The 26,358-nt window shown below is 35.3% G+C and overlaps 1 protein-coding gene across 2 annotated transcripts in view; it reads left to right on the plus strand.

Annotated features, from left to right (window-relative positions):
- Positions 1–4,602: 4,602 nt before the first annotated feature.
- The window catches only part of rabep1 (rabaptin, RAB GTPase binding effector protein 1), a 36,652-nt gene continuing 14,896 nt past the window's right edge, over positions 4,603–26,358 (plus strand). For both annotated transcript variants that reach the window (XM_048189558.1, XM_048189559.1), the window contains exons 1-13: positions 4,603–4,759; positions 7,607–7,735; positions 9,059–9,262; positions 11,260–11,420; positions 11,565–11,684; positions 12,122–12,257; positions 15,130–15,308; positions 15,957–16,067; positions 17,648–18,106; positions 23,011–23,115; positions 23,209–23,325; positions 24,388–24,486; positions 25,035–25,175. In XM_048189558.1, the coding sequence (XP_048045515.1) occupies positions 4,714–4,759; positions 7,607–7,735; positions 9,059–9,262; positions 11,260–11,420; positions 11,565–11,684; positions 12,122–12,257; positions 15,130–15,308; positions 15,957–16,067; positions 17,648–18,106; positions 23,011–23,115; positions 23,209–23,325; positions 24,388–24,486; positions 25,035–25,175 (2,007 nt within the window). In that variant the 5' untranslated portion in view covers positions 4,603–4,713. The remainder of the gene's footprint in view (positions 4,760–7,606; positions 7,736–9,058; positions 9,263–11,259; positions 11,421–11,564; positions 11,685–12,121; positions 12,258–15,129; positions 15,309–15,956; positions 16,068–17,647; positions 18,107–23,010; positions 23,116–23,208; positions 23,326–24,387; positions 24,487–25,034; positions 25,176–26,358) is intronic.

The following is a 26,358-nucleotide window of genomic DNA, read 5'->3' on the forward strand; positions in this document are numbered from 1 at the left end:
AGACTGAGGATTGACATGAAAAATAAAATTAATCAGTGGTATGCAACAGTCAGACTAAGGAAGTGGTCACAAGGCCTATTTTTCAGTAACTATGAGGTTAATGACACAAAGTTTGTTTCCTGCAGCTGTATTCCAACATCTACTTCAAAACCCTAATAATGTTTGCGAATAACTAATTTTGCGTTATTAAATTAACTGTATACTGTAACTAAATTCTCTCTCTCTCTCTTTCTCTCTGAGCACTAAATCATCATATTGCAATTTTTTCTGAAAGATCATGTGACCCAGAAGATGGCTGATAACAAATCACAGGAATAAATTACATGTTAAAGTGCATTAAAATAAAAGACAGTTATTTTAAATATAATATTTCACAATATTATGGCTTTTACTGTTTTATATTATCACCCAGTTCTTCATTCTGTGCAGCCTTTACAACAGATATGTGGCTAACAACTCTCTTTAAACGCTCTATTTACTATATTTAGGTTGTTGTGTGGCTAATCAGAACCTCTGTAGAGAAGTGTTTACCTCTTTTACTGATGCAAATATTGATGAAAATGAAAATTATTACTATGACCAGAGTCACCAGAATGATGGCCAGCAGTAATGCTGTCCAAAAGTAATGACGTAGGATCTCCATCTATGAAATGAAACAAAGAAAATGTTCAGATTCAATGATATCACAAACATTTTGTTTTCATATCATAATGAATAACATACTTTCAACTCCAGCTACTTCTCCTTTTCAACGCTGTTCAGGCACATGCTTGAAGTTTCTGGTTTTCCAGTCAGCTGTGTTTCCTGGGTGGAGAGTGTTAACCTAGTTTTAATACGCTTCCAAAAGCTTTTGCAATCTATGTGGGGAATGAATACAGTAATCGTCATTTAATATTTCAGCACGAATACAACATTTTCTCTCGAGCTCTATATCATGCTCACAGCACTCATCCTGCAAAGGCACAAGTTTTGCATTTGATTAACTGACTTCCTGCATCATTCTTTTCTTAGCACTGGGTTAGTGGGTTTCACTTCACTGACCATCTTCATTTAGAGATTCATTTGTTTTACGCACAGTATCTTCACAAACAGAATTTAAAAAACCAACAACAAAAACAGACAGGTATTCATAAATGGAATTGTGTTCATTTTGTGTTCAAGTACAGGGATCTTTAAAGTTTACATGAAATTAAGCCAAAATGCTATATCAATTTATTATATTGTGAGAAAATATAATACAAAACATACTGACTTAATGGATCACAGATCGAAGTCAGACTGGTCTTAACAATAAGATAAACACAATCTTATCCGATAAAGTATTGGCATAATGTATTTCTGTATTTTAAATCACACTGATATTAACTTATAATTTACATTTGATTTTAATTTATGATTTCATAATAAAACCACATTTATGTACTTTATTTTGATGGTCCACATTAGACACTCTAAGTAACTTTGCTACTAAACGTCAACTAACTCTCATTAGATCATTAGACCGTTAGGTTAGTAGAATAAGTTGTTGCAAAGTTACTTATAGTCAGTAGAATGTCTGTTGGGGACATTCAGTAATGGCTATTCACATGTTTTTGTTATGATGAAAATAATAAGATAAAACATAATTACCTTTGTCTGTTGTAGATCACACCAGTCTTCCACATATTATTCTGTATAGTGGTGATTACAGAAGTGTCACAGACAGGAAATTTTCACCACCGACCAAACCTTCTTCCATATAAGCTGTAGGTTGGTTTGTGTGACTCAGAAATGTATTATTAGTCAGCTATACATCGACTGTGGGAGTCTGTGGAGTTGTACTCAACAAAGAGACTGTGGGATGGTTCAAACAGGAATAGTACTTCTGCTATTCTTCAGAGAACTGAATCTAGGCATTTAATTCGCTGTCATCTCAAAGAGGGGATTCTATATGGTGTAGTGGGCGTGGCCTCTGTATATCTAGGGATTTATTTGTTCATTTATTGTGGTATAACGGGCATGACCTCTAGAAGTTGTAGTGAGTTATTCATGAGTTTATTTACTTGTTTATATATTGTGGTCCACATAAGCTTTAGGTCTGTGAGACTGTGTTCATTGTTAGACAACTGTGCAGCTACTGTGTTTTTAAGTGTGCTGTGGGAGAGACTGAGGCATGGTGTAAAACAAAATAGTACTTCCCCTGTTCTGTATAGAAATGAATCCATATGCTATTAATTCAAGGAGAAGTTTCTAAGTGGTGTATAGTGGGTGTGGCCTCGGCATTTAGGTAATTATTTATCTTTATTTTTTTTTTTATTGTGGATATTGTGTTTGACCACTAGAAGTTTATAGTGAATTGTTCATGAGATTATTTATTTATTTATTTATTTAGGGGATTCCAGCTAGATTCAGATTTCCTTTATTATTATTTTTCTCTTTTGATATTGTAAATGATGAGGAACATTTATTGAATAATTTGTGAGCTAATATAAATGTATTTTTTTTATAAATAATTTTTTTATATTTTTTTTGTTTCTTGCATCTGAACATTCAGTGAAAAAAAAAAAAAAAAAAAAAAAAATATATATATATATATATATATATACAGAGCTGGGTAGTAACTGATTACATGAAATCTGGATTACGTAATAAGATTACAAAAAATAAGTACTTGTAATTAGATTATATTAGATTTTAAAATATTCATAATCAGACTACAGTTACATTTTTATTTGATTACATTATTACATTATTCCCACAATGGTAGTTAATTATTCATAATTCATTGATTCTCCCCACTACTACTTTTTATCTTTTAATTTTTTTTTTTTTTCTCCCTAAAAAAGTCTACTGCTTGTATATGTTCAAAAGGTCTTCCATGTTTGTGGAATTGCACAGACAGTCCACTAGTCAAGTGAATATCACTGAAAACTGAGACCCACACAGCATTTGATCACTAGATTTAAAGAAATCATTTCACTTTTAAAAGTGTTTTCTCAGCATTGCAGCATTGCATATTTAATCCACTCCTGACGAACACATTAAAGGGATAGTTCACCTAAAAATGAAAATTATCCAATGATTTACTCCAAAATTTCTCTTTAAAAATTAACGATTAGACTTCTAATCCGTGACGGGTGATTTGTTTTTCTCTATCCTCTGCGCCTCCGCGTTCGTAATTACGTTGAGCGTCAGGTCAAAGGATGCTCCTCTGCCGCAAATCGACGTGTGCATTCTGCGCACGGTCGTCCACCGGAAGCTAGTTATTTTACTTTATAAAGTTTTAAATATGGACATTTTTCTAACAAAAATGCATTGATGCGCAACAGAAGGCCTTCATTAACCCCCCTGGATCCGTGTGGATTACTTTTTTATGGATGGATGCATCATTTTTGGCTTCAAAATGCGGCCCCCCATTCACAACCATTATCAACCTTGGAGGACTAAGGATATTTTTAAATATATCTCCGATTGTGTTTGTCTGAAAGAAGATATTCATATACACCTGGCTTGAGGGTAAGGAAATCATGGAATAATTTTGATTTTTGAGTGAACTATCCCTTTAATTATTACTTATTATTACTTAATTATCACTCACTCAGTCATTTAACCATGTATTAGTGTCTTTGGAAGTCTTTTGTCTTTCAAACACATTCAAATTTACAAATTCACATCATTTCATATTAACATGCAATGCAGTGATTCCCCAACTTTTTTGCCAGGTGAGCCTCCCGAGATTTTAAAGTTAATAAGTTATGCCAACAATAAAATTAAAATAATAATAATAAAATTAATTTTACAGTTATCTGATGTCAGTTAATGGTCACATGACATGGAGGTAAACAAATTATATATATATATATTTATCTTTTTTAGTAGGTGTTTTATTTTGATTGCTTTTTATTTTAAAATTATTTATTATTTATTTTAAATGTTAATTTTTTAACTTTTAATTAAACTCACAATCCCCAGTCTAGGAAACCCTGACTTAATGTAATATTTAACACACTTCATGTTGTTGTTAAAGAATGGAATGTATTTTCTTTTTCTTTGTATTTTTACATCAGTATGGTACAAGGTTATCCTATTTAAATCAATGTGATAAATGAGTTTAGTCAAAAGTAATCTAAAAGTAATCAAAAAGTAGTCAGATTACATTACCTTAATTGTGTAATGTAATGGATTATGTTACTAACTACAATTTTTGTCATGTAATTTGGAATCAGTAACTGTGTGTGTGTGAGTGTATATATATATATATATATATATATATATATATATATATATATATATATTCTTTTTTCTGTTTGTTTAGTTGGTTGGTTTATTGGGTTATAGTGCTGTTGAGTTGTTTATTTATGAATTTATTTATTTATTTTGTGTTATAGTGGATGTTGCATCTGAATATTCAATTAATTATTTATTAATAAATATTTATTAAAATACCGCTAGTAATATATAATCAATAATAATTGAGACACATATACACTACAAATATTATAAATAAAATTGCATTTATAAAATAAACAAACAGAGATAACGCAGATATAATGTCAAGTTCAAAGTCTTGTTTTTTTAATCATATTCTAAAGACAGCTCCGCCCATTCGGTGTGCGCATGCGCAGTGCGTGTTATTTCTACAATGACGTTGCTCTGTCTCTAGTAGCCAGTTCTGCTGGGCGCTCCTCGCTTTCCTTCAGAGAGCCGCTTTTCTAAACTCAGCCCCGGGAAACCATGGCCGAGCAGGCCTCGGGATCCACCCAGCCGCCTCAACATGACGGTAAGCGTCTTTCTCTCAACGAAAGGTTTATTGTGCTGATTTATCTGTGCTCATTGTAGGCCTGCGGCCTGTTCGTCCACGGATTAGCCAGCAACAGTCAACCGGCTGACAGATAGCCTGCACTATTATTTGCCTATTTATTAAAACGCTCTCATATAATGCTTTAGTCCCTGATATGTGTCGATGTTTCTGACAAAACTCTTCTTGCACAAAGCTGATTTTTAGGTGCACAGAAACGTGTTTATATGGTCAACATGATGATGCTGCATCCAGTGTGATCAGCAGATGACAGCTGGACTGACAGTGGTTTAAGACTCTCAGGACTGACAGTGGTTTTTTATGATCGTATATATTTGAAGTGATTGAATATCATATCTACAGGTTTATAATGTTGCTCAGATGGTGACACGGTTCGCGTGCATTTACGTTCATACAGTGTTTTGATGCACATATTGATTTTAACCATGCATGCATGTGTTTGCCACATGAACATAACCTTTGAATATGTTGTATATGTCTACTTCAGCACTTTAAGCACAATATGACAGAAATGTATGTGATTATATGGACTGGTGGGAAATTATATATAATCATTATATCCATTATTTGTGCTTCATGATGTGCAGTTTCAGTTGCTGAAATGGTAAACACATCTCTGGCCAGTTGCCACAATTGCATTAGCTTTTAAATGTATTTATATTATTATTTTTAGCTCAAGTGAGATTTTATGAAAACAATTTTTTTTTTTCTCCCAATTACTATGCAAATCTATATGCAAAGCACTTGCTGCTTTGATCCCGTTGAGCTACATTTTTTTTAGTGTAGGTTAAAGTCATCTGTCCTCCCTAAAGGCTTGTGGTTGTTTTGGGTGTAGTCATCTTTTACAAATCCAACAAAGACTTTTGCTGCAAATATGAGTTTGTAAAGTCTCGCATTTAGGCCTAATCAGAGTAAAACCCAATGATAGAGATGTATGATCTGTCAGGACATACTTGCGGTTGATTGACCTATATGGCTGTACTGGCTTGGACTTGACACTAGAGTCTCTGTTTATTTACTTGGATGAAATACTGCTGGTCTGGAATGATGTAGGGATCCTCACTGAATAAAGCAGTTTTTGTTGTAGGTTGCTGTTCTTTAAATCAATTGTGCCAGCTGGCATAATGACTGTTAATCAAGCTGAAGCTTTATCCTTATCTGTGTGTCTGATTGTGTTACAGCAGTAAAGTGTGCAAGACATCATGTAATTCATGTGTATATAAGCTTTAAAATGTCATGAGGATCAGTTGTCGTCTTTGGTTGCTTATCATGGAGTTTATTTTGAGTTTGGAAAGAAATTAATTTTATAGCACTTTTTATAAGTGTCCCTACAGCTCCAACCACAGTATAGAAGTCAAAGTTGTTTGTTTAAAGAAGACTTTTAGGTAACACTTTATTTTACAGTGCCGTAGTTACACGTTACTACATGTACTTACTATAATAATAACAGTAAATTATTCATAATTACAAGTAACTAACTAGGGCTGTCAAACAATTAATCGCGATTAATCGTATACAAAATAAAAGTTTGAGTTTGCATAATATATATGTGAGTAATGTGTGTAAATAATATGTATATATAAATACACACAAATTAATGTATATATTTAAGATAAATATGTTATGTACAAAAAAAATGTATTTATGTATAATATAAATTATATAAAAATATAAATAAATATATATACTTGTAAATATTTCTCATATATACATGGATGTGTTTGTATTTATATATACATAATAATTGCACACAGTACATCCACATATATTAGGCAAACTCAAACTTTTATTTTGTATGCGATTAATCGTTTGACAGCCCTATAACTAACCCTAAACCAAACCATAACTGTAACTCCTATAGTAAGTACATGTAGTTAATTAATGGTACTCAGTACTTATTTGAGTAATTACATTGAAACTACGGCACTGTAAAATAAAGTGTAACCGACTTTTACGTCATGTTTGATTAGTGAGTGAATGAGAATCAAATACACCATGTGTGAACTAAACTCCAAAGAATATCAGCTCTCTTTTGTTTTTTCATTGGTCTAAAGTTTTCAATGCTTGAAATCAGTACTACTGTTTAAATGTTTTGGGTCAGTAAGATTTATTTATCTTTATTTTTTTTTTTTTAATTAATACTTTAATTCAGTAAGGATGCATTAAATTGACAATGACAGTAAAGTGATGAATATTGGTGGTAATGACCAAATCAGCATATAAGGATTTCTGTCATGTGACACTAAAGACTGGAGTAAAAATTCAGCTTTGCCATTACATATATTTTTAAATATATTCAAATAGAAAACAGCTATTTTAAATTGTAATAATATTACTTTTTTTTGCTTTTGTTTGTTTTTTATCCATTAATTGCATCCTTGGTGAGCACAAAAACATTTAAAAAATAAATAAATAGATAATTCATACCGCCCTCAAAAGTTTGGATGGTAGTATTATCTTCATAAAAAATAAAATAAAATAAAAAATAATAATAATTTAGCAAAAAAAAAAAAAAAATAAAATAAATGAATAAAAATAAATAAAACAAATCCACAAAAAATATATATAGAATATATTTTTAAAACAAGAAACATATTTTGTGCACTGACACTAGTGAGAGCTAACACTATAATTTAGCCAAGCAAGCATGCATATCTCAACCTCTCTTTTTGCTGTTGAAAATGTCCCATCATGCATTATTTACACACATTTTACTCCTGTGTGTAAAGAGCCAAAGTGCCATTCAGAGGTTGGAGGTGTAGATTTTGTGAATGTGTGGCACTGATGGATGATGCGATGCTTTGGCAGGGGTTCTGCAGCAGCGCGCGGCCGAGCAAGAGCAGGATCGAACCGACTTCCTGAAGCTCAAACAACAGCTGGAGATGGAGTTCAACCAGAAGCGGGCCAAGTTTAAGGAACTCTATCTGTCTAAAGAAGGTAATATATGGTTTACAATATCTGCTGATCGACCAGTGAGATACAGAAAACTGAAGTAACACTGAACGGGTCTGAATTTCTTAACATCAGTTGCATCTCCATACAAATTCTTGCTAGAGTTTTCCTAACTTTAACTCTAACTTAAACTTTATTTACTTATTTCTTTTATTTTTATTATTTATGTTTTTGAAATTTATTTTCTTGTTGGCTGTATGAAGTTAACATAGGTGTCCTTGCAGAGTAACCAGAGGTGTATTTCATCACATTAACTATGAACATGGTCCACTGACATTTGACATCCACAAGGCCTTTGTTTTGCCTTTGTTTTGCAGTATATCTGTATATAATAGAAGTTTATCTTGTTTTATCTAACAAACTTCATTTTGTGAAAAGTTATTTCAGTTCATTCAGTGATATTCAAATGTTTTTAAGTGTGGCTTAATGGTTCTTTTTGGAGCCACTGTAGTTCCAAGAAATTTGAACACTAATCTGTGGTTTTAAAGGTACAGTAAGTGATTTCTGAGAATCATTGAAAACACTGTTATTTGAAATCAACACTCAAAACCAATGGAACAGAAACGACACAAACACTGCATCTGTTTTTTCAGGCCTTTCCACTTGCTGGAAAGCTTTTCTAATATTAACACGCGTCCTAAAGCTCTTGCCTGATCGTAACCCTTCGTTTTCCAGTGATATTCCTTCTCTTTTGTAATGTCTCTCATCATCACTCTTTCTACAGTCTTTCTTCAAATCTCCCTCTTGCTCACTCTCTCTCCTCCCCCATCATGAGTGTGCACGCCCCTTACTGCTGATTGGCTACAAGTGTGTAGCCACTTTCAACAGCGCTTCTTAGAAATCGCTTACTGGGAAAAATATGTGGGTTTTGCACTCGCTGACCTTTTCCTCAAACCAGTTCTCACCTTTTCAATAGACATGTACAGTAACACAATCCATTACACATCATGCCTGGAGGCACACAGATACAGATGACTAAACAACTAGCAAACAGTTCAGCTGTCATAGATCTTTATTTCATAGTTAATCTCTCCTGGGGCGGGACAAAAGTACTAAACCAGATAAGGTCCAAACAATGTTAGCAGGGATCTGAACACGAGGTTCCTTTTACACCTAGTGCAAATGTGTCAGGTGATCCTATCACAAGAGGATCAGCAATAAAAATGGGTCCAAACAGGGTCTAGTTAAGTTAGTTAAACGTCATATTTAGGACACAGTGGAAGAGGGAAAAAGTGCTGTAGGCCTTACAGAACTGAACCTGCTGGTTCCTCTACATAAACCTTTGTACTTGTTTTGTAAATATCTCAGATGAGCTGAAGAAGCAGACTGCTATACTGGAGAAGGCCCAGGCAGAGCTGAGCAAGATGCAGGACCAGCTGGCCGAGGCTAGAGCAGAGATGGAGACCATCAAAGCCGTGGCCACCGTCTCTGAGAGCACGAAGCAGGAAGCCATCGACCAGGTCAAGCAGCAGTGGCAGGAGGAGGTGGCGTCACTGCAGGCTATTATGAAAGGTAATAGGATACTGATTATTTTTATATTATAACCGATACTCGGAACCAAGTTTTATTTATTGTGCTATTTCTGCTATTTGAAATAACTAAATCATTCATCACTATCCTGAAGTTGACTGAACTGCTTTACGAGACTAATTTACGAGACTAACTTGCTTTGAGTAATAATAAAAAGTGAAATAATTTTTGCAAGCAATACATAAATAGCACAATTTAATGTCACTACGCCCCTCAATTAATGACTTTATAGATGACACCATATATTGGCCTTTTTCATATTACCTACGTTACAGGTTTTACAAATTTTTTTTTTTTTTAAAAGAACTAAATACTTGTTCAGCAAGGACACATTAAATTGATCAAAAGTGACAGTAAAAACATATATAATGTTACCAAAGATTTCTCTTTTAAATAAATGCTGCTCTTTTGAACGGTTATTTTAGTTTTATTTATATACTATTGTATTTTTTTTGTTATTTTGAAGTGGGTTTTATTTTTCTTTTAGTTTTCATTTTAGTTTTTGTTTTTTAGTAATTTTATCGTGATTATTTTTATTACTTTTTTTATTACTGTTTAGGTTTATTTTTGTTTTCTTTTGGTTTGTTATTTCCATTTAGTAATTTTAGTGTTTTCATCAACATTTCTACGTTTCATTAAAAATTTTTTTTTCATTTTATTTCGTTATAATTTTTGTTTTAGTGTTTCGTCTAATATTAATAATTTATTTCATCTTTACTTCAATTAACAATTTATTTATTTATTTATTTTTTTTTTGAAGATAATAACCCTGCTTTTAAACCTTCTAATCAAAGAATCTTCTGAAAATTACGGAAGAGGATTAGGGCCAAGCAGTAACAAAAAAATGAAACCATCTCGGGATTAAAGTTGTTAAATTTCGAGAAAAAACTCATTAAATTTCAAGAAAAAAGTCGAGTTAAAATGTTGAGAATAAAGTCATTAAATTACGAGAAAAAACTCGTTAAATTTCGAGAAAAAAGTCGAGATAAAATGTTGAGAATAAAGTCATTAAATTACGAGAAAAAACTCATTAAATTTCGAGAAAAAAGTCGAGATAAAATGTTGAGAATAAAGTCATTAAATTATGAGAAAAAAAGTTGTTAAATTTCGAGAAAAAAAGTCGAGAATAATTTAATAATTTAATGACTTTATGTTGAGAATAAAGTCATTAAATTATGAGAACAAATTCCGAATTCCGAATGATTTAATGAGTTTATTCTCAACATTTTATCTCGACTTTTTTCTCGAAATTTAACAACATTTTTCTCATAATTTAACGAATTTGTTCTTGTAATCTTTTTTTACTTATTTCTTTTATTTTTATTATAAAAGAAATAAGACTTTTTTCTCGTAATTTAATGACTATTATTATTATTATTATTATTATTATTATTTTTTAAACCAGGAACTGTTACACCCGTAATTTCTACAAAGCCCCTCTTTCAGAAAATCTCAGAGTGCTCTGATTGGCCAGTTGACCAAGTGCGTTATAATTGGCCAAACACCTGAAACGTGTGCCATAAATGTATGTCTCTTACTTTACCATAATCGCACGCTTCAGCTTGTAAAGCAAATGTAAACGGTTAATAATGTTGTCAGTATTACCGCATGAGTTCAAGCCGATATTTACTTTTCAAGCTAGAGTATTTTGGAGAGTATAAGCTTTGTAACTTTTCTTATACATGCACTAACGGATACATTACACACCAAAGGAAAATATTAAAAAGCCTCATATGACCCCTTTTAATAAAAAGAGACGCATGATGTGTAGAGAGAGAAGTGCAGACAGAAATCTGCAGTCCCTCTGTGGGTTGAGATTCGGTGTAATCCTTGTTAAATTGTAAATGCTATAAATAAACCCTATTTGGACAAGGAAGGATTAGCTAGATTTGTTTTGCTATCTGTTGTGAATGTGAAATGTGTTTCTGAGGATTTTGTTTTGATGTATGAATCCTTATCTTGACATGATGCGTGTTCAGATGCAGAACGGGAATTTAAGTTGCAGTTCCAGCAGAAGTTGGAGCAGGAGCGCGCTCAGTGGTCACAGTACCGTGATGGGATGGAGCGAGAAGTGGCTGAGTTACGCCGACGTCTTACTGAGGGACAGGAGGAGGAGAATTTAGAGAATGACATGAAGAAGGTGTGGTTTGCTTTTTGATATGTCTACTCAACTGTGAAAGAGATGATGCATAGATATTTTCTCGGAATTGTGACTCAAAGCGAGAGTGTTTGAATCATGTTGGTTTTGGGTCTGTTAAGCAAGCTTGGGTTTGTATCAATCTAGGCTCAGGAGGACGCAGAGAAGTTACGCTCAGTGGTGATGCCAATGGAGAGCGAGATTGCAGCGCTGAAGGCCAAACTGTCAAGCTCAGAAGATCGAGTTAAGGAGCTTGAGGCGGCAAAGGTTGGTGTATCAAAAAGTGGAACTGAGAGCCAGACTGTTTTGTTCACATTTATTATTAGACGTGACACATTTCTGTGTCATTTCATTCCTTTTATGTGGTAATTCCATGACCTCATGAATAGGCAAATTCACACCTGGCCAAATAAATCAAGTTTGCACCTGCATTACAGCCTTTAGTTATGATTATGACTATGTGATGATAATTTTTTGTCCTTAGGAATGAGTAATAAATCATTTGAGTCTTGTAAAAGTTGTTGGAAGTCAATGAGCCAGCGGCCATCTCAGCTGTAAAGTTGAAAGATTGTAGATGATCATGCCATTTTATTTTCAAACATAAAAAATGTAAGGTGTGGTTTAAAGGTTGCGTGAAGGCCTCGGTTTATGGGTGCTTTTACTTTTAATCATGAAAAATGAACATGTGCTTGGTTAATTCCCAGGTGAAGGAGCTCAATCACGTCCTGGAGGCTGAAAAATCATGTCGTACAGACTTGGAGATGTATGTTGCTGTCCTCAACACCCAGAAATCTGTCCTTCAAGAGGATGCAGAGAAACTTCGGAAAGAACTCCATGAAGGTATGCAAAAAAAAAAAAAAAAATTTAATGCAAACTTGCACTTTCATAGAACAAGTATTTGTTTTTGTAATTCTACATTTTCTTCTTATTTTGGTCATTTCATGTTCGTTGCATCATGCTTTGTACAGTCTCTATGCTTACATTTTTGTTTAGGAGCTATTGTGACCCCAAAAGTACACAGCCAAATATTTAGGGACCCAATTGATTGATTCATTTACTTATTTACTTACTTACTTACTTGCGTTATCTACACATTACTGCATATGCCCAAGCAGACACCGATATAAGATATACTTGAGATATAACAGTGGTTCTCAACTGATTAAGCCATGGGACCCACATTTTCCCATTGTCATGGGAATTTGAACCAAGCAAATTCATTTCTCAGAAATGGTTGACACGCACACAAGCACTTTACTTAACATACACCTAAATTGTAAGACTATCACTAACACTGATGAATAAACAGTATGAGGTAAGGCTATTAAATAGCAGTCCCAAACTAAAGTTCGTAAGTTGGTATGAGCCACCACAGTCATCAAAAATATAGAAAATAACACAAAGTGAAACTAAAGTGGTATTTTGGGTTAAAGGATTAGTTCACTTTCAAATAAAATTTTCCTGATAGTTTAGTCACCCCCATGTCATCCAAGATGTTCATGTCTTTCTTTCTTCAGTCGAAAAGAAATTAAGGTTTTTGATTGAAAACATTCCAGGATTATTCTCCTTTATAGTGGACTTCAATGGCCTCCAGACGGTTGAAGGTCAAAATTACAGTTTCAGTGCAGCTTCAAAGGGCTTTAAACGATACCAGACGAGGAATAAGGGTCTTATCTATCAAAACGATCGGTCATTTTCAAAAAAATACAACTGTATTTGCTACCCTTCCCTATTTTACTTACGGAAAAAAATGGAACTGGCGCCTTGTTCGTTCCGTAAGTTGAATAGGGAAGGCGTAGGACATACAGCGTAAGCTTTTTGAAGAATACAGAAAGCAGAAGCACGTGCAAGGCGATCATTTGTGTGTCTTATCGATTGAAGAAAGAAAGACATGAACATCTTGGATGACATGGGGGTGAGTAAATTATCAGGAAAATTTTATTTGAAAGTGAACTAATCCTTTAAGGTTACGGGAAGTACAGTTACCATGGTAAATACACAATACAAATCAACTGTTAGAGTTCACACAAAAATAAAATTTCTGTCATTAATTACTCACCCTCGTGTCATTCCAAACCTGTAAGACATTCTTTCATCTTCGGAACACACACAAATTAAAATATTTTTGATGAAATCCAAGAGGTTTTTATTCCCCATAGAAAGCAATGTAAATGCTGTCATTTGAGGTCCAGAAAGGTATTAAATGGATTGATAAAATAGTCAAAGTGACTACAGTGGTTCAACCTTAATGTTATGAAGCGACGAGAATACTTTTTGTGCGCAAAAACAAAACAAAACTAACAACTTTATTCAACAATGTTTTCTCTTCTTCTACGAAGTTGACACTGTGGGGTCAGTTCTTTTATTCAGCAAGCACACAAACTAATAATCTAATCCATAGTGACTGTAAAGACATTTATAATGCTACAAAATATTTCTATTTCAAATAAATGCTGTTCATTTATACTGAACAGCATCAAAGATTCATGGGAAAAAAATGTAATAATAATGGTGTCCACAAAAATATTATGCATCACAACAGGTTTCAACATTGATAATAATAAGAAATCAGCATATTAGAATGATTTCTGAAGGATCATGTGACACTGAAGACTGCAGTAAAGATTAAGAAAATTTAGCTTTGCCATCACAGGAATAAATTATATTTTAAAATAAATGTAATATTTCACACAGTTACTGTTTTTGATGTAACAAAATCTTACTGACCCCACATTTTGAATGGACACTATGTGGTCATAACACTTAACACTAGCTTTGATTTAGCAAGCACAATCTTGTATGCACCTCCTGATATGATATTAAGGTATAGTGTTTTTTATAAGACAGTGAATTATATATAATACACTGTCTTATTTAAAGCGCTACACCTTAATGTCATATCAGGATGTGCATAAAGGATGGTTTTGCATTAAATAAACAGGATGCAAGGTCACAAGGCACGTTTTTAAGAGTTAAACTATTTTTAACATGACACGCTGTCTTAATTTGTCGTTCATGGTGTTAGTTGCTCAGAAAGCGGCGATATGTAGCATTTGCGAGACCGAATACATCCTGTGTGAATGCTCTTTCACATGGTAGTAAACCTTTGCACACTTTCTTTGTTGACTTATATGGTATTGAACTGCTGTCTATCACAATGTGAAATGTATTTTATACACTGTGAGGTTAGATGCATGAGTTTGTGCTGATGGTGTTTTATATCATCATAAGTTGTGATCAGATGTCACTCGCACAAGTACACCAAAATTGTTATTCGCATACACACAAATGCGAGTGAAGTGCTTGTACTGACAGGTCAGGGGGCAGACTTAGGTCAGACTTAAGCTGGAAGTTGTGGTTTCGATTCTCAGTACTGACAGAAAAATGTACTTTGGGAGTGAATGAACAGTGCTTTCTTCCACCCTCAATATCCATGACTGATGTGCCCTAACCCCCAATCACTGCAAATGGCTGCCCACTGCTCCGTGTGTGTGTCCATTGTTTGCTGTGTGTGTGTGTGCGTGTGTGTGTGTGTGATCACTACTCACTGCTCCTAATGTGTGTGCACTAACTTGGATGGGTTAAATGCAGAAGACAAATTCTGAATATGGGTTACCATACTTGGCCATCACTGTCACTTTCACTTTATAACCCAGTACAAAGTCAGTTGTTCAGCTGATTGACATCCTCTTTGAATTGTGGTTTCTTTAAGTGGTTCACCTGCTGGAGTTGGAGCGGCAGCAGCACAATCAGCTGAAACACACTTGGCAGCGTGCCAACGATCAGTTCCTGGAGTCGCAGCGGCTGTTGATGCAAGACATGCAGCGCATTGAGAGCGTGCTGTCCTCCGAGCAGCTGCGGCAGGTGGAGGAGATGAAGAAGAGGGACCAGGTACTTTTATTTTTATATATATATATATATATATATATATATATATATATAAATGAGCTGGAAGTATTAATTAAATCGGTTATTAAAAATGCAGACTCAAAGGAATTCTCAATTGAGGTTGCTTACTAAGTGTAGAAGTATGCATGTATGAAGAACATTTTTCTGGTCTCACTAAAACCTAAAGTGCTAAATGCAGCAACAATTCTGACAATTCAGTTTAGCTTAGGTCAGTATGGAGTGGGATTGTAGATATTTCATAATAGGCAGAGCTACTTAGCAGAAATGAAAACCAATTTTTATTAAAGGGATAGTTCATGTTCTAGTTCATAGTTTAGAAGATTTTTTGAATTATTATTATTATTATTATTATTATTATTTATTTATTTTTTTTTTTTTTTTTTCACTCCATACATTGAAAATCTATGGTGGCCGATGTTTTTGGACCCCAGCATTCTTGAAAATATCTTCTTTTGTTATCTGACACCACATACATCTTTAGAACAACATTAAGGTTGAATAAAGAACATTTACTTGGGTGAACCATCCAAAATTGAAAGTGAGTGGATTTATCTTGTTGCGTTATTGTGTTGCATCTGGGTAGTTCAGTGCCATTTTGACATTTATGCCAACATTTATACATTTTACCAGGAGGAGGATGAGAAAGAGCAATTGAGTCAGGCTAAAGAGGCAAGTGAGGATGATGGGACAGAGCATGCAGAAGCAGTGGAGGACTCTCTGCTCGGACTCTCCATAGAAGAGGTATCAGTGTCACTCATGTAAACTTCACTAAAGCTAGAACTATAACTCCCTTTAATTCATTTAAAGGTAACATACTGTAGTTACTATAGGGGCTTTCGCACCAGAGGAACCTTTTCTAAGTTCCTAGAACTATTGGCTGAAGTACCCGGATTTTGCCATGTTCGCACCGCAGGAACTAGGAATGATTTTAGTTCTAGGAACTCCTTTTGAGGGAACTAAATTAGCTCCTACTTCAGAATAGGGTCTAAACCAGCACTATAGGAACTATCAGTGACATAAGGCTACGTTGATTGGTCAAACGCATGTCAAACACCGGCACCCGGCATTTTTAAAAAGCCATGTAAACATATTTACTTCACGAACATGGAAAACAGTGATAATGGCATATACCGGTTGTCTGTAGGGTTGTGTTGCAACCAGGAACATGGGCTGGGGGAGAAATTAGTTCTCTTAGTGGCTAGTTCCTAAAAACTGAATTCCTAGAACTATTCGGTGTGAAAGCCCCTTACAATTATGCAAACGAAAACTTTACTGCTCCGATTATAGTTATTGCTAAAATACTGTTACAAATATAGAGGGAATACATTGATGTCACTGTCCTGCTAGGACACACCCCCTCAGCTGGACTGAGTGGCAAAACATCCTGTAACATGATGGGCTTTAGTAGGAGAAACTGCGAAATTGGGAATAAAACAAATGATTATCTTCATAAATTATATCCATAGTGGTCCATGGACATTGACATGTGGCCAAGAATCGAGTTTCCTGACATTTATATGTACCTTTTGATGCCGGGGAAATCAAAGCCTGGCAACGCTTTATCTGCTTGACAACACTATAATTATAATATAGGTAGATCTAAATCCGGATGATCACTTATATTAGGGGTGGGTGATGAGACCAAAATTATGACACAAATTTCAAGCAAATAGGAAAGCAAACTACAATAGAACAAAGTCATAAATGAAATAGACCTACCTGAAAAACTTCAAGCACTAAAAATAAGAAATACTACGTAAATTGTATAAAGTAATCAAATGTATAAAAAAAACTCTGCATAGTCTTTACTGTGTAAATTAAATATACATTTATTCTTATTAAAGTTACAAAAGTGATTCAGTCAAGAGCAGTGAGAGATTTTCTCTTTTCACTCTCAGACGACAGCTGGTATATTAGGCTACTGTCGCTTTAAGACCGAATGCTCAGATCCAATATATAAATTCACAAGCATTTTCTTTCTCAACTGTTTGTTCACTTAAGACATAATTGACAGTGCTTATGAGGATACTTGCAAAGATGGGTATTTTGACACACAAGTATGTGTATTTGACCATTTAAAGCCCAATTAGGTGGCGCAAAGAACTCAGTTCAGTACTCGCACGCTCTGAGCAGCGGCTTTATGTACGCACGTTTTTCAGACAGTGCGCATAGAGTGAAATTAGTTCTCTTTCACTGCTTATTGCCCTTTTTTAAAAAAAAAAAAAAGAACTACTAAGTTTGAAAACGCATGCAAATGATAAACCTTTGTGACTGCACAGCACACGTGAACTGATGTTTTCTCTTTCTCTTTTTGATCTCAGTCTCACCTCAGCCACAGTATCCACAGCTCTTTGCACTCTCTGGACGCAGACACCCCAGGCCGCCCAGACAGCTCTGACCCTTATAAAGACGGGCTTCGGAGAGTGCAGTCCACAGACAGTCTGGGTTCTTCCGGAGGGGCCCTACAGCCTCATGGGCTGGGTGGACAGAACAACAAGGCCAAGTCAGCCAGCCAGCTGGACGAGTCAGACTTTGGTCCTCTAGTGGGGGCAGACTGTGTGGGCTTTGATAGCATGGACACCACCTCCATATCATCCCTCCAGCCGGGACACTTTCTCCTCACCAAGGACCAGGAGAAGGCCATTAAGGCCATGACCCCAGAGCAGGAGGAGACCGCATCACTCCTGTCCAGCATATCTCATATGGCCGATACGGCTTACCTGCCTCCGACTGGCTACCGAATGGTCAGCGAGAGCGAGTGGAATCTGCTCCAGCAAGAGGTTAGTTAGTAGATGCTTTGAATGGCTGTTTTTGTTTATTTCTAGGTTGAACATATTTGATGACTCGGCTGTCTAGTTTAAAGTCTGTGTTTTGTTATCTGTACAGTGCAAGTAAAAATATGTTATGATCTAAAAGAAGAGTTAAGGTTATGTTTGGAATAGCATACTATCATATTGCTTGAAAAATGTTTTGAACTACACAGTATTTATACTGTGTGCAGTATACCAGTTTCTTTCAATCCACGGAATTCATGTTGGACCTACTTGTGCTACATATGCTTTTATATGGCCATCAGTAACCTACAGTGCAACCATTGTCCAATTCGCAAAGAAAAGACTCTTTTGAACCAGTTCTTTTTAGTGAATCAGAAACATAAAGCGCAAACAAATGACTCTTTTAAGCCAGTTGTTTTTGATCAGTCAAAAACATATAGTGCAACCAGTATGTTGGCAGTTTAATTCACAAACAAATGACTCTTGAGTTTTATTTTTTTATTTTTTTATTAAATCAGAAACAAAACACAAACAAATGACTCTTTTGAGCCAGTTCTTTTTGATGAATCAGAAACATACAAACAATGCAACCAGCATAGTTCATTTCACAAACAAATGACTCTTTTGAACTGGTTTGTTTTTAGTGAATCAGAAACAAAGTGCAAACAAATGACTCTTTTGGGCCAGTCCTTCTTGGTTGTAAGGCCCACCCAATTGGCCCAACGACGGTTTCCCATAGGGCGGGGAAGGTTTCTTGCTCATTCAGTCTTTTCAGCATGGCAAAGTAGTTTTAATTCCAAATAAACTTTTATCTGACTCCATTTTATTATGACCTCGAATTACTTTAGAATGCCAGTTGATTATTGGTCGTTTGTATAATAGTTTAGCTACACTTGATTATTCTATTTGACTCTTTACTCTTATTGTACTTGTTCATTCGGATTCCTATAGCGCTTTGAGTCTCGCACCGGCCGGGTATACGATCTCATACTCACAAACTCGTCAGTCTTGGTCATTAGACAGAGGTGATGACTAATATTATAGGGGCCATACCCACTTTGCTCATTCTAGAATACATTATTTAGTCCCCATAGATCTGAACACATTGAATTAAAGTAAGACTATATCTAACCAGAGGTCATGACCAATACCATAGAACCAAGCTGACCAATTTAACTTCCTCTAATGGTAACTTTATGTAATCATGCCGTGGTTTCCCCCTTATACTTAGTTAGAATAATATTACAATAATCAGAGGTTGAGGCTCACCCTATTCAGATTGGTCAAACAACACGCTGTTGTTCTGAACGGAAAACCCATTATTAGCCTGCTGTTAGATTAAAATCTCAGTCTCAGGTCGAATATTTGTAGTCTCAGTCATCAGTTTAGAAAAGGACGCCTCAACCCCTGTGATGTGTGGAAGCAGCAGCGCGAGATCTCTGGAGAATGACCAAGCAGACACAGATCAAGTGTGGAACAAAGCATTCTCAGATTTATTCAGGAAGAAGGGTCATATTTATAGATATAGGTCAAACAACAATCTCCAGGATGGCTTGAGCATCCAATCATACGACTTAAGAATCAAACCTTACCATGTATAGCATTTCAAGAAATATAATAATAATATAATATAAACAAGTAAGAAATGTATGTGCGTAAATGTGTCTGTGTGTGTGTCTTAAACGTCTGGCTGCGTGTGAGAGTGTCATTGTGTCCAAGGACTACTACTTCTTGTTTTGTCTAGGTAGGTACATGATGTGCACAATGGAAAAAGCCCAAGACACAAAGTCAAAAAGTGAAGCCCAAGAAATAAGAAATTATTTAACACCTACACAGTCTAAGTCAGGGCTCTTCAAATAGGGCTCTTCAAATAATTAATCATTTTATTAATTATTATTAAATAAGTCATAAATTAAGCATTTTATTAATTATTAGGCTTAAATGAAAATATTCTCACAGTGAGACTTGGTAACCACAGGTAAAACCATACATGGCTACTCACTACCACTATCAAATGATATTTTATTATGATATGTTATATAGGCCTATTAAAAAAATGCCCAAACACGGGTACAAACTACACCTTCACAAAGACATGAATTATATATTCCCCTACCCACCTAATAAATATATTGCAATATAAATGGCTATAACATAGTTTTCAATATAAATATTCCACATTTCCACAAACCATGGTAATTCACTACAGTTCGTTCAGTTCATCAATGTTTGCAAGGGTGGTGATTTGGGGATTTAAAAGTCTTCTATCTTCATTCATGGCACATTTCTCCTGTTTTCCTCATCAGTCTTGTTGGGAATGTTGAGGCTGTTTCATCCGATTTAAAACTAGTTTAATCATCGAGTGATTTGTAGTTTGTAAACGAGAATTGTGTGTTGAATTGAAATGCTTCTCACTAGATGTCGCAATGCTGTTTAATAATGGTGTCCGGGAATAAACGCAGCTTCTTTAAACTTCCGTTCCGTTATCCACTGGGCCGTGCTGCGTAGTTCAAGTAAACTAGTGAAACGCATGAAAACAGCACTATTTGTTCTGTACTTGTTGTTACTGACCGAGAAACAACTACAGATGATTCAGTGACAGAGCGGTCCGAACGAATTCAAATAATTTCAGAACGTTATGCAAGCGCGTTTGGCTAATTCACGGAAAAGAAAGAATCGAGACAAAAGAATGATTAATTCACGAACGATAGATATTGCTGGTTCTATAGACAGAAATACGGAACACACATAATAACTGCTGAAATATTCACACAGAAAACGTTTCTCAGGTCATTTGGAGGAGCGTGCATGGTACATACAGTTGCAGGCGCCACTGCAGCCACGTATCTAACCAAATTTAGCCGCACCACCAGGAAAAGAGGAGGAGGGAGATTGGGGTGCCGCGGGCTGGATGAAGATGATTGGCGGGCCGGATTTGGCCTGTGGGCCGCCAGTTGACGAGCCCTGGTCTAAGTATACATAACTAATGCCAGTGTGTTAGTCAGAGTTCTAAAATATCGGTTGGTGTGCCCCACTTCTCCACCTAAGCTGTACTTCAGTCCGTTACTAACCCGAGTGTAGATTTGTGGGTTATGGACTTAACAAAATCTACTAGAGTCAATAATTTCAGAGTAAGTCAGAATAAAATCAAACGTAACAATTTATTAATCAGGTAAACGTATCATGCCAATTACATAATCAATTCAAAGATAATCGATACAAAACACACAATTTTTTTTTCTGAAATAAAGAGTAAAAGATGAATACCTGACATCAGAAAGATGCATAATGCTGAGTGTCTGAAGGACACAAAGCATTACGGGCCGACCTGGCTACAGAATCGTGCCCTGAGCCTCCTGCAACATCTCTTTAAATACTCAGAAAAAGACAGGAACTTCTTTCAAATTGAAACATGAGTTACAATGGGAATTTGCATTAATCAGGGTCCCAGACTTGGTACACCTTTTTGGGAACAGAAATGCATTTGCATTGAAAGACCCTGTGAAAGGGTTCACAACTACCACAGAAAGCAAAATATCTCTAAATCTTATTACCTTCTGGTTTACTTCTGGGGGAACGAGACCTTTGTACCAGTCGCAATGAGACATTTCAAATGATACCAAACATGTATAGTGTTGTATGATAATTTTTCACATTAAACCATATAGATTCTTGGGTGAATTTCAAATGGTTTCAGCTTGTGGAGAGAAGAGATGGGGGATGAAGAGGGTAAAGGGACAGAAATGTAAATTAAAGGTGATTTACTCAGTGTCATTGCATCTCGGGTGGGGATGTTATTTTCACAATGGAGAGTTCAGATGTTAATTTCCAGAAACGTCCTTTGTCTGCTCAAGCATTATTTGTTCCTCAACCAGACGGCCTGGCATTTTCCAGTTTCTCCAGTCTTACATTGGTGAATCAGAAACAAAGTGCAAACAAATGACTCTTTTGAGCCAGTTGTTTTTAGTGAATCCGAAACATACAGCGCAACCAGTATGTTGGTAGTTTAATTCTGTGCTTAAAGTGGAAAAATAAAAATGCTGGTATTCCCGATAAGTTCAAAATGCACTCCCGAAGAATGCCATGTCAGGAATTGCCGGTACGCAAGGACAACTTGCGGTTGTCAAAATGGAGAAGTGCCAGTACTGTGTGCCGGCACATACCGTCCCATTTCAAGCACTGGTTTAATTCACAAACAAACTCTTTTTGAGCATTTTTTTAGTGAATCAGAAACAAAACACAAACAAATTACTCTTTTAAGCCGGTTGTTTTTGTCGAATCAGAAACATACAGCGCAACTAGTATGTCGGTAGTTTAATAAATGTTCAATTCACAAACAAATGACTCTTTTGAGCCAGTTCTTTTTGATGAATAAGAAACATACAAACAATGCAACCAGTATAGTTCAGTTTACAAACAAATGACTTTTCAGCTGGTTCTTGTAAGTTGTTAAATTTCACAAGCTCAGAAGTTACTTGTTTGAATCAGTGTGATTAAAGTCAGGTTAGGATCGTGAAACTTAAATCAGTGCAAAATCATTGCAAATGACTGATTGACTCATTACAAAAAACGATTTCTGTAGGAAATACAAGAAACTGTATCCCACAATGCTATGCACTTGACTTTCCATTTGCATTGTGAGGAATGAACCGGATCAATGTATCTTGGTTTTTAGTTACTTCGAATGCCAAAAGTAATGACGTCTTTACAGAATTGTTTTAAAAATGCAGAATATTTTTGAGAGGATGAGCTGACACTGTTTGCTGAATTAAACATGCAATGTAACAAGTTCACGTGACAACAGTGTAGCATACTGTTGTTTAAAATGGTCAGCAGTGAGGGGATATCCTTAAAAAATGCCTTAACCTTTCATAACACATTTTATGTTTGTTTTTGTGGTTTCACCCCAGTTGAAGAATGCTGGAAGGAAGTTGGGGCGGCGATGTGATATGTGCTCTAATTATGAGAAACAGCTGCAGGTCATTCAGGGACAAGAGGCCGACACAAGAGAACAGGTTTGTCATTTTATGCCGTTAAAATCACGTACAAGACCCCTATTGAAATTATTCAAAAGGATAATCACTGTGAACTTCCTTTGATGCCTTCAGGTTAAAAAGCTTCAGGTCATGTTGCGGCAGGCGAACGATCAGCTGGAGCGGACGATGAATGAGAGGCAGGAGTTAGAGGACTCTGTGAAACAGGCCAATGAGGAAACTACTGCCAAGGTAAAGATGATATTTCTAATGGATTTATGCTGCCTTCACGTGCTATCGGAAATTAGATAATTCCTACTTCTGAAGTCGTGATTAACAGGTCATCGCATTCAAATTTTGAAATTATGATAATTCCTAGAGAATGTGAAGGCAGCATTAGTGACGCACAAACCCATTGACAGGGTAATCATGGAATGTGATCACATGTACTAATTGGAGCATCATATACAGTGTGCAAACTGCTGTAATGTTACGTCTTTATAATGTTTCCTCACATCAAAAAGATATTTTATGAGTTATATTTAGTCATATTTATGAGTTTTTAAAATTTTTATTTGAGTTATATTTGGTATGAGTTATATATAGTCACTTTTATGCATGTTAGCATGTTGCAAAGCACATATATTTTGCCTAATATTTGTTATTTGTATTATTTTCTGTCCAGGACTTTCATGAATGAATAAAAAATTATATATTTAATTTTTCTGATTTACATCCACCATCCTTTTGTACAATATAGGTATAGATTTTTTTTTTTTTGGTGAGAAATCAATACTTTTATTCAGCATGCATTAAGAATGCATAAATTGATCAAAAGTGACAGTTAAGACAAAAAAAGAAAAAATATTAAGCAGCACAAATGTTTCAAACATTGATAATAATAAGAAATGTTTCTTGAGCAGCAAATCAGCATATTAGAATGTTTTCTGAAGGATCATGTGACACTAAAGACTGGAGTAATGATGCTGAAAATTCAGCTTTCCCATCACAGGAATAAATTACATTTAAAAATATATTAAAATAGAAAATTGTTATTTTAACTTGCATTAATATTTCACAACATTACTGTCTTGTATTTTTGATCAAATAAATGCAGCCTTGGTGAGCATAAGATTTTTAAAATATTTTTAAAAGAAGACTCTTTAACACTAGTGTAGGCAATATGGCTTTGCTGACTACTGTTTTTAAACAAAGCCACAGTGTTTAAATGTGAAGAATGTAACGACTGCTCTGAATGTTACTGTTCTTCCAAGTCAAACGACTTGAGTTAATTTTCATTTGTCTGGCACACAGATCTTAGAGTTGAAGCAGAAAGTTCAGGAGTCTGAGTCTCTCGTAAGTGCTCTCCAACAGGCCTTCAGCCAGGCCAAGAGGAACACCCAGGAACAGATGGTATGACCAAATACACTCCTACACAAAAACATTCACTTGCTTTGCTTGAGGACGTGAGAGAGAGCATATGTTTAGTTTTTTCCATTGAAAAACATCTAATGTAGAACCTCTCTGTAATATAGATCTAGACCTATTTTGAATTTCTTCATGCACTAATGCACTAAAGTGTTTTTTGGCATTCAGTATTGGCTGTGATGAATTCATGGTCTCTGTGCTTGCTTGAGGCACATCTGGATGAAATCTGAAGTTGCACTATTAAAGTGATAAACTTAAACTGGTGTGACATGATCCCCAGAATAAATCGCCCTGGAAAGGGTTCTGTAGGTTAGTTATTACCTGAGGAATGCGCGGTGAATCTCTCACTGATATTTTCATTGGCAGATTTCTTTGAAAATCATCTTTTATAATGGATCGTTTTCCACTTTAAATGGATATATGCTTTAGAAAACATTTGTGGATTGCAGTGTTTTTTGTAGGTTAAGTGGTGTGTGTGTGTGTGTGTGTGTGTGTGTGTGTGTGTGTGTGTGTGTGTGTGTGTGTGTATCTAGGCTGTGCTGCTACAGTCGAGAGAGCAGGTGACTGAAGAGCTGAACAGACTGCAGAAAGATAATGAGAGTCTTCAGGGTAAACACAGACTTCACATGACGCTGCAGCAGCAAGAGGACTTTCACATGCCGACCACTGTACAGGTACTACAGCACGTCTGAGAGTTGCCAGGGTTCAAAGCTAAGGATTTTTTCTGCTGGCCTGGTCTGACCTGGCCTTTTTACCTGCCCTGCCAACATTTTCTCTAGCCCCACCACAAAAAAAACGTAATAATTATAGTTATGATACAGTGAAACAGTGAAATTTCACAATTCTACATTACACTTTTGATACCACAGCAAAATAGTCTATATAAAATTCAAATATTATTAAAGACAAGTGAACAGTCAGTCATAAAATAAGAACAAATAATCAAATTATGAGTAATAGAACAAATAAATACAATAGAACAAATATTCAAATGAAATAAACTGCTTTTCAGGTTTTTCAGGTAGGTCTAACAGTAGTTTTCAGGTACAGAAATTGAATAAAGTAATTAAAAGTAAAATAACACTGCATATTCACTGACTGTATAAATTAAATATAGATTAATCCTTAAGAAAGTTATTCAGTCAAGAGCAGTGAGTGATTTTATTTTATTTTTTGTTGTTTGATTAACATGAATGACAGACAGCAGCAGTATATTAGGCTACTGTAACTTTAAGACCAAATGCACAGGTCTAAAATAGCGTTACACGTGTTTTATTTCTCAACTGTTTGTTCACATAAGACATAACCGACTATGTTTACTAAACCAAGATTTTGACAATTTTGTGTAAATATGTTCGTTCAAGTGCAAGAAGACGTGAAATGAAAATCAATTCAGTATTTGCACGCTGTCAGAGGCACGGCTTTCTGGGCATGTGCTTCGGATGTGTGCGCACACAAAACTTCTAACACAGCACACGAGTACCAAATTGAGTTCTCTTTCGCATCTTCTTGCGCTTGAATATTTACATTGGCAAGGCTTAATAACAGCACCTGATCGGGCAGTCCTTATTTTCGCAGTCCTGGTTGCAACTCTAAATGCACCTTCTATTCAGTTCACTTGTGCTTCATCCAGATTTTTTCAGACAGAAGAATCTCTGCATTATAGTGATTTTACACACTCCGAGGAAGGCATTGCTTTTTTTTTTCTCTTTTATTTTTACTGTAACAAATGTCTTTTTGGGACAAATAAGTGTTCCAGAAGGCATGCTTTGGAATATTTTTTTTATTTTAGTCAAAAAAAATCAATTTAACACATGACTCTAATGGCTTATTTCTTTTATAAAATGGCAGCAACTG

The sequence above is a fragment of the Megalobrama amblycephala genome, linkage group LG4 (genome assembly GCF_018812025.1).
Source record: "Megalobrama amblycephala isolate DHTTF-2021 linkage group LG4, ASM1881202v1, whole genome shotgun sequence".
Lineage (NCBI taxonomy): Eukaryota > Metazoa > Chordata > Actinopteri > Cypriniformes > Xenocyprididae > Megalobrama > Megalobrama amblycephala.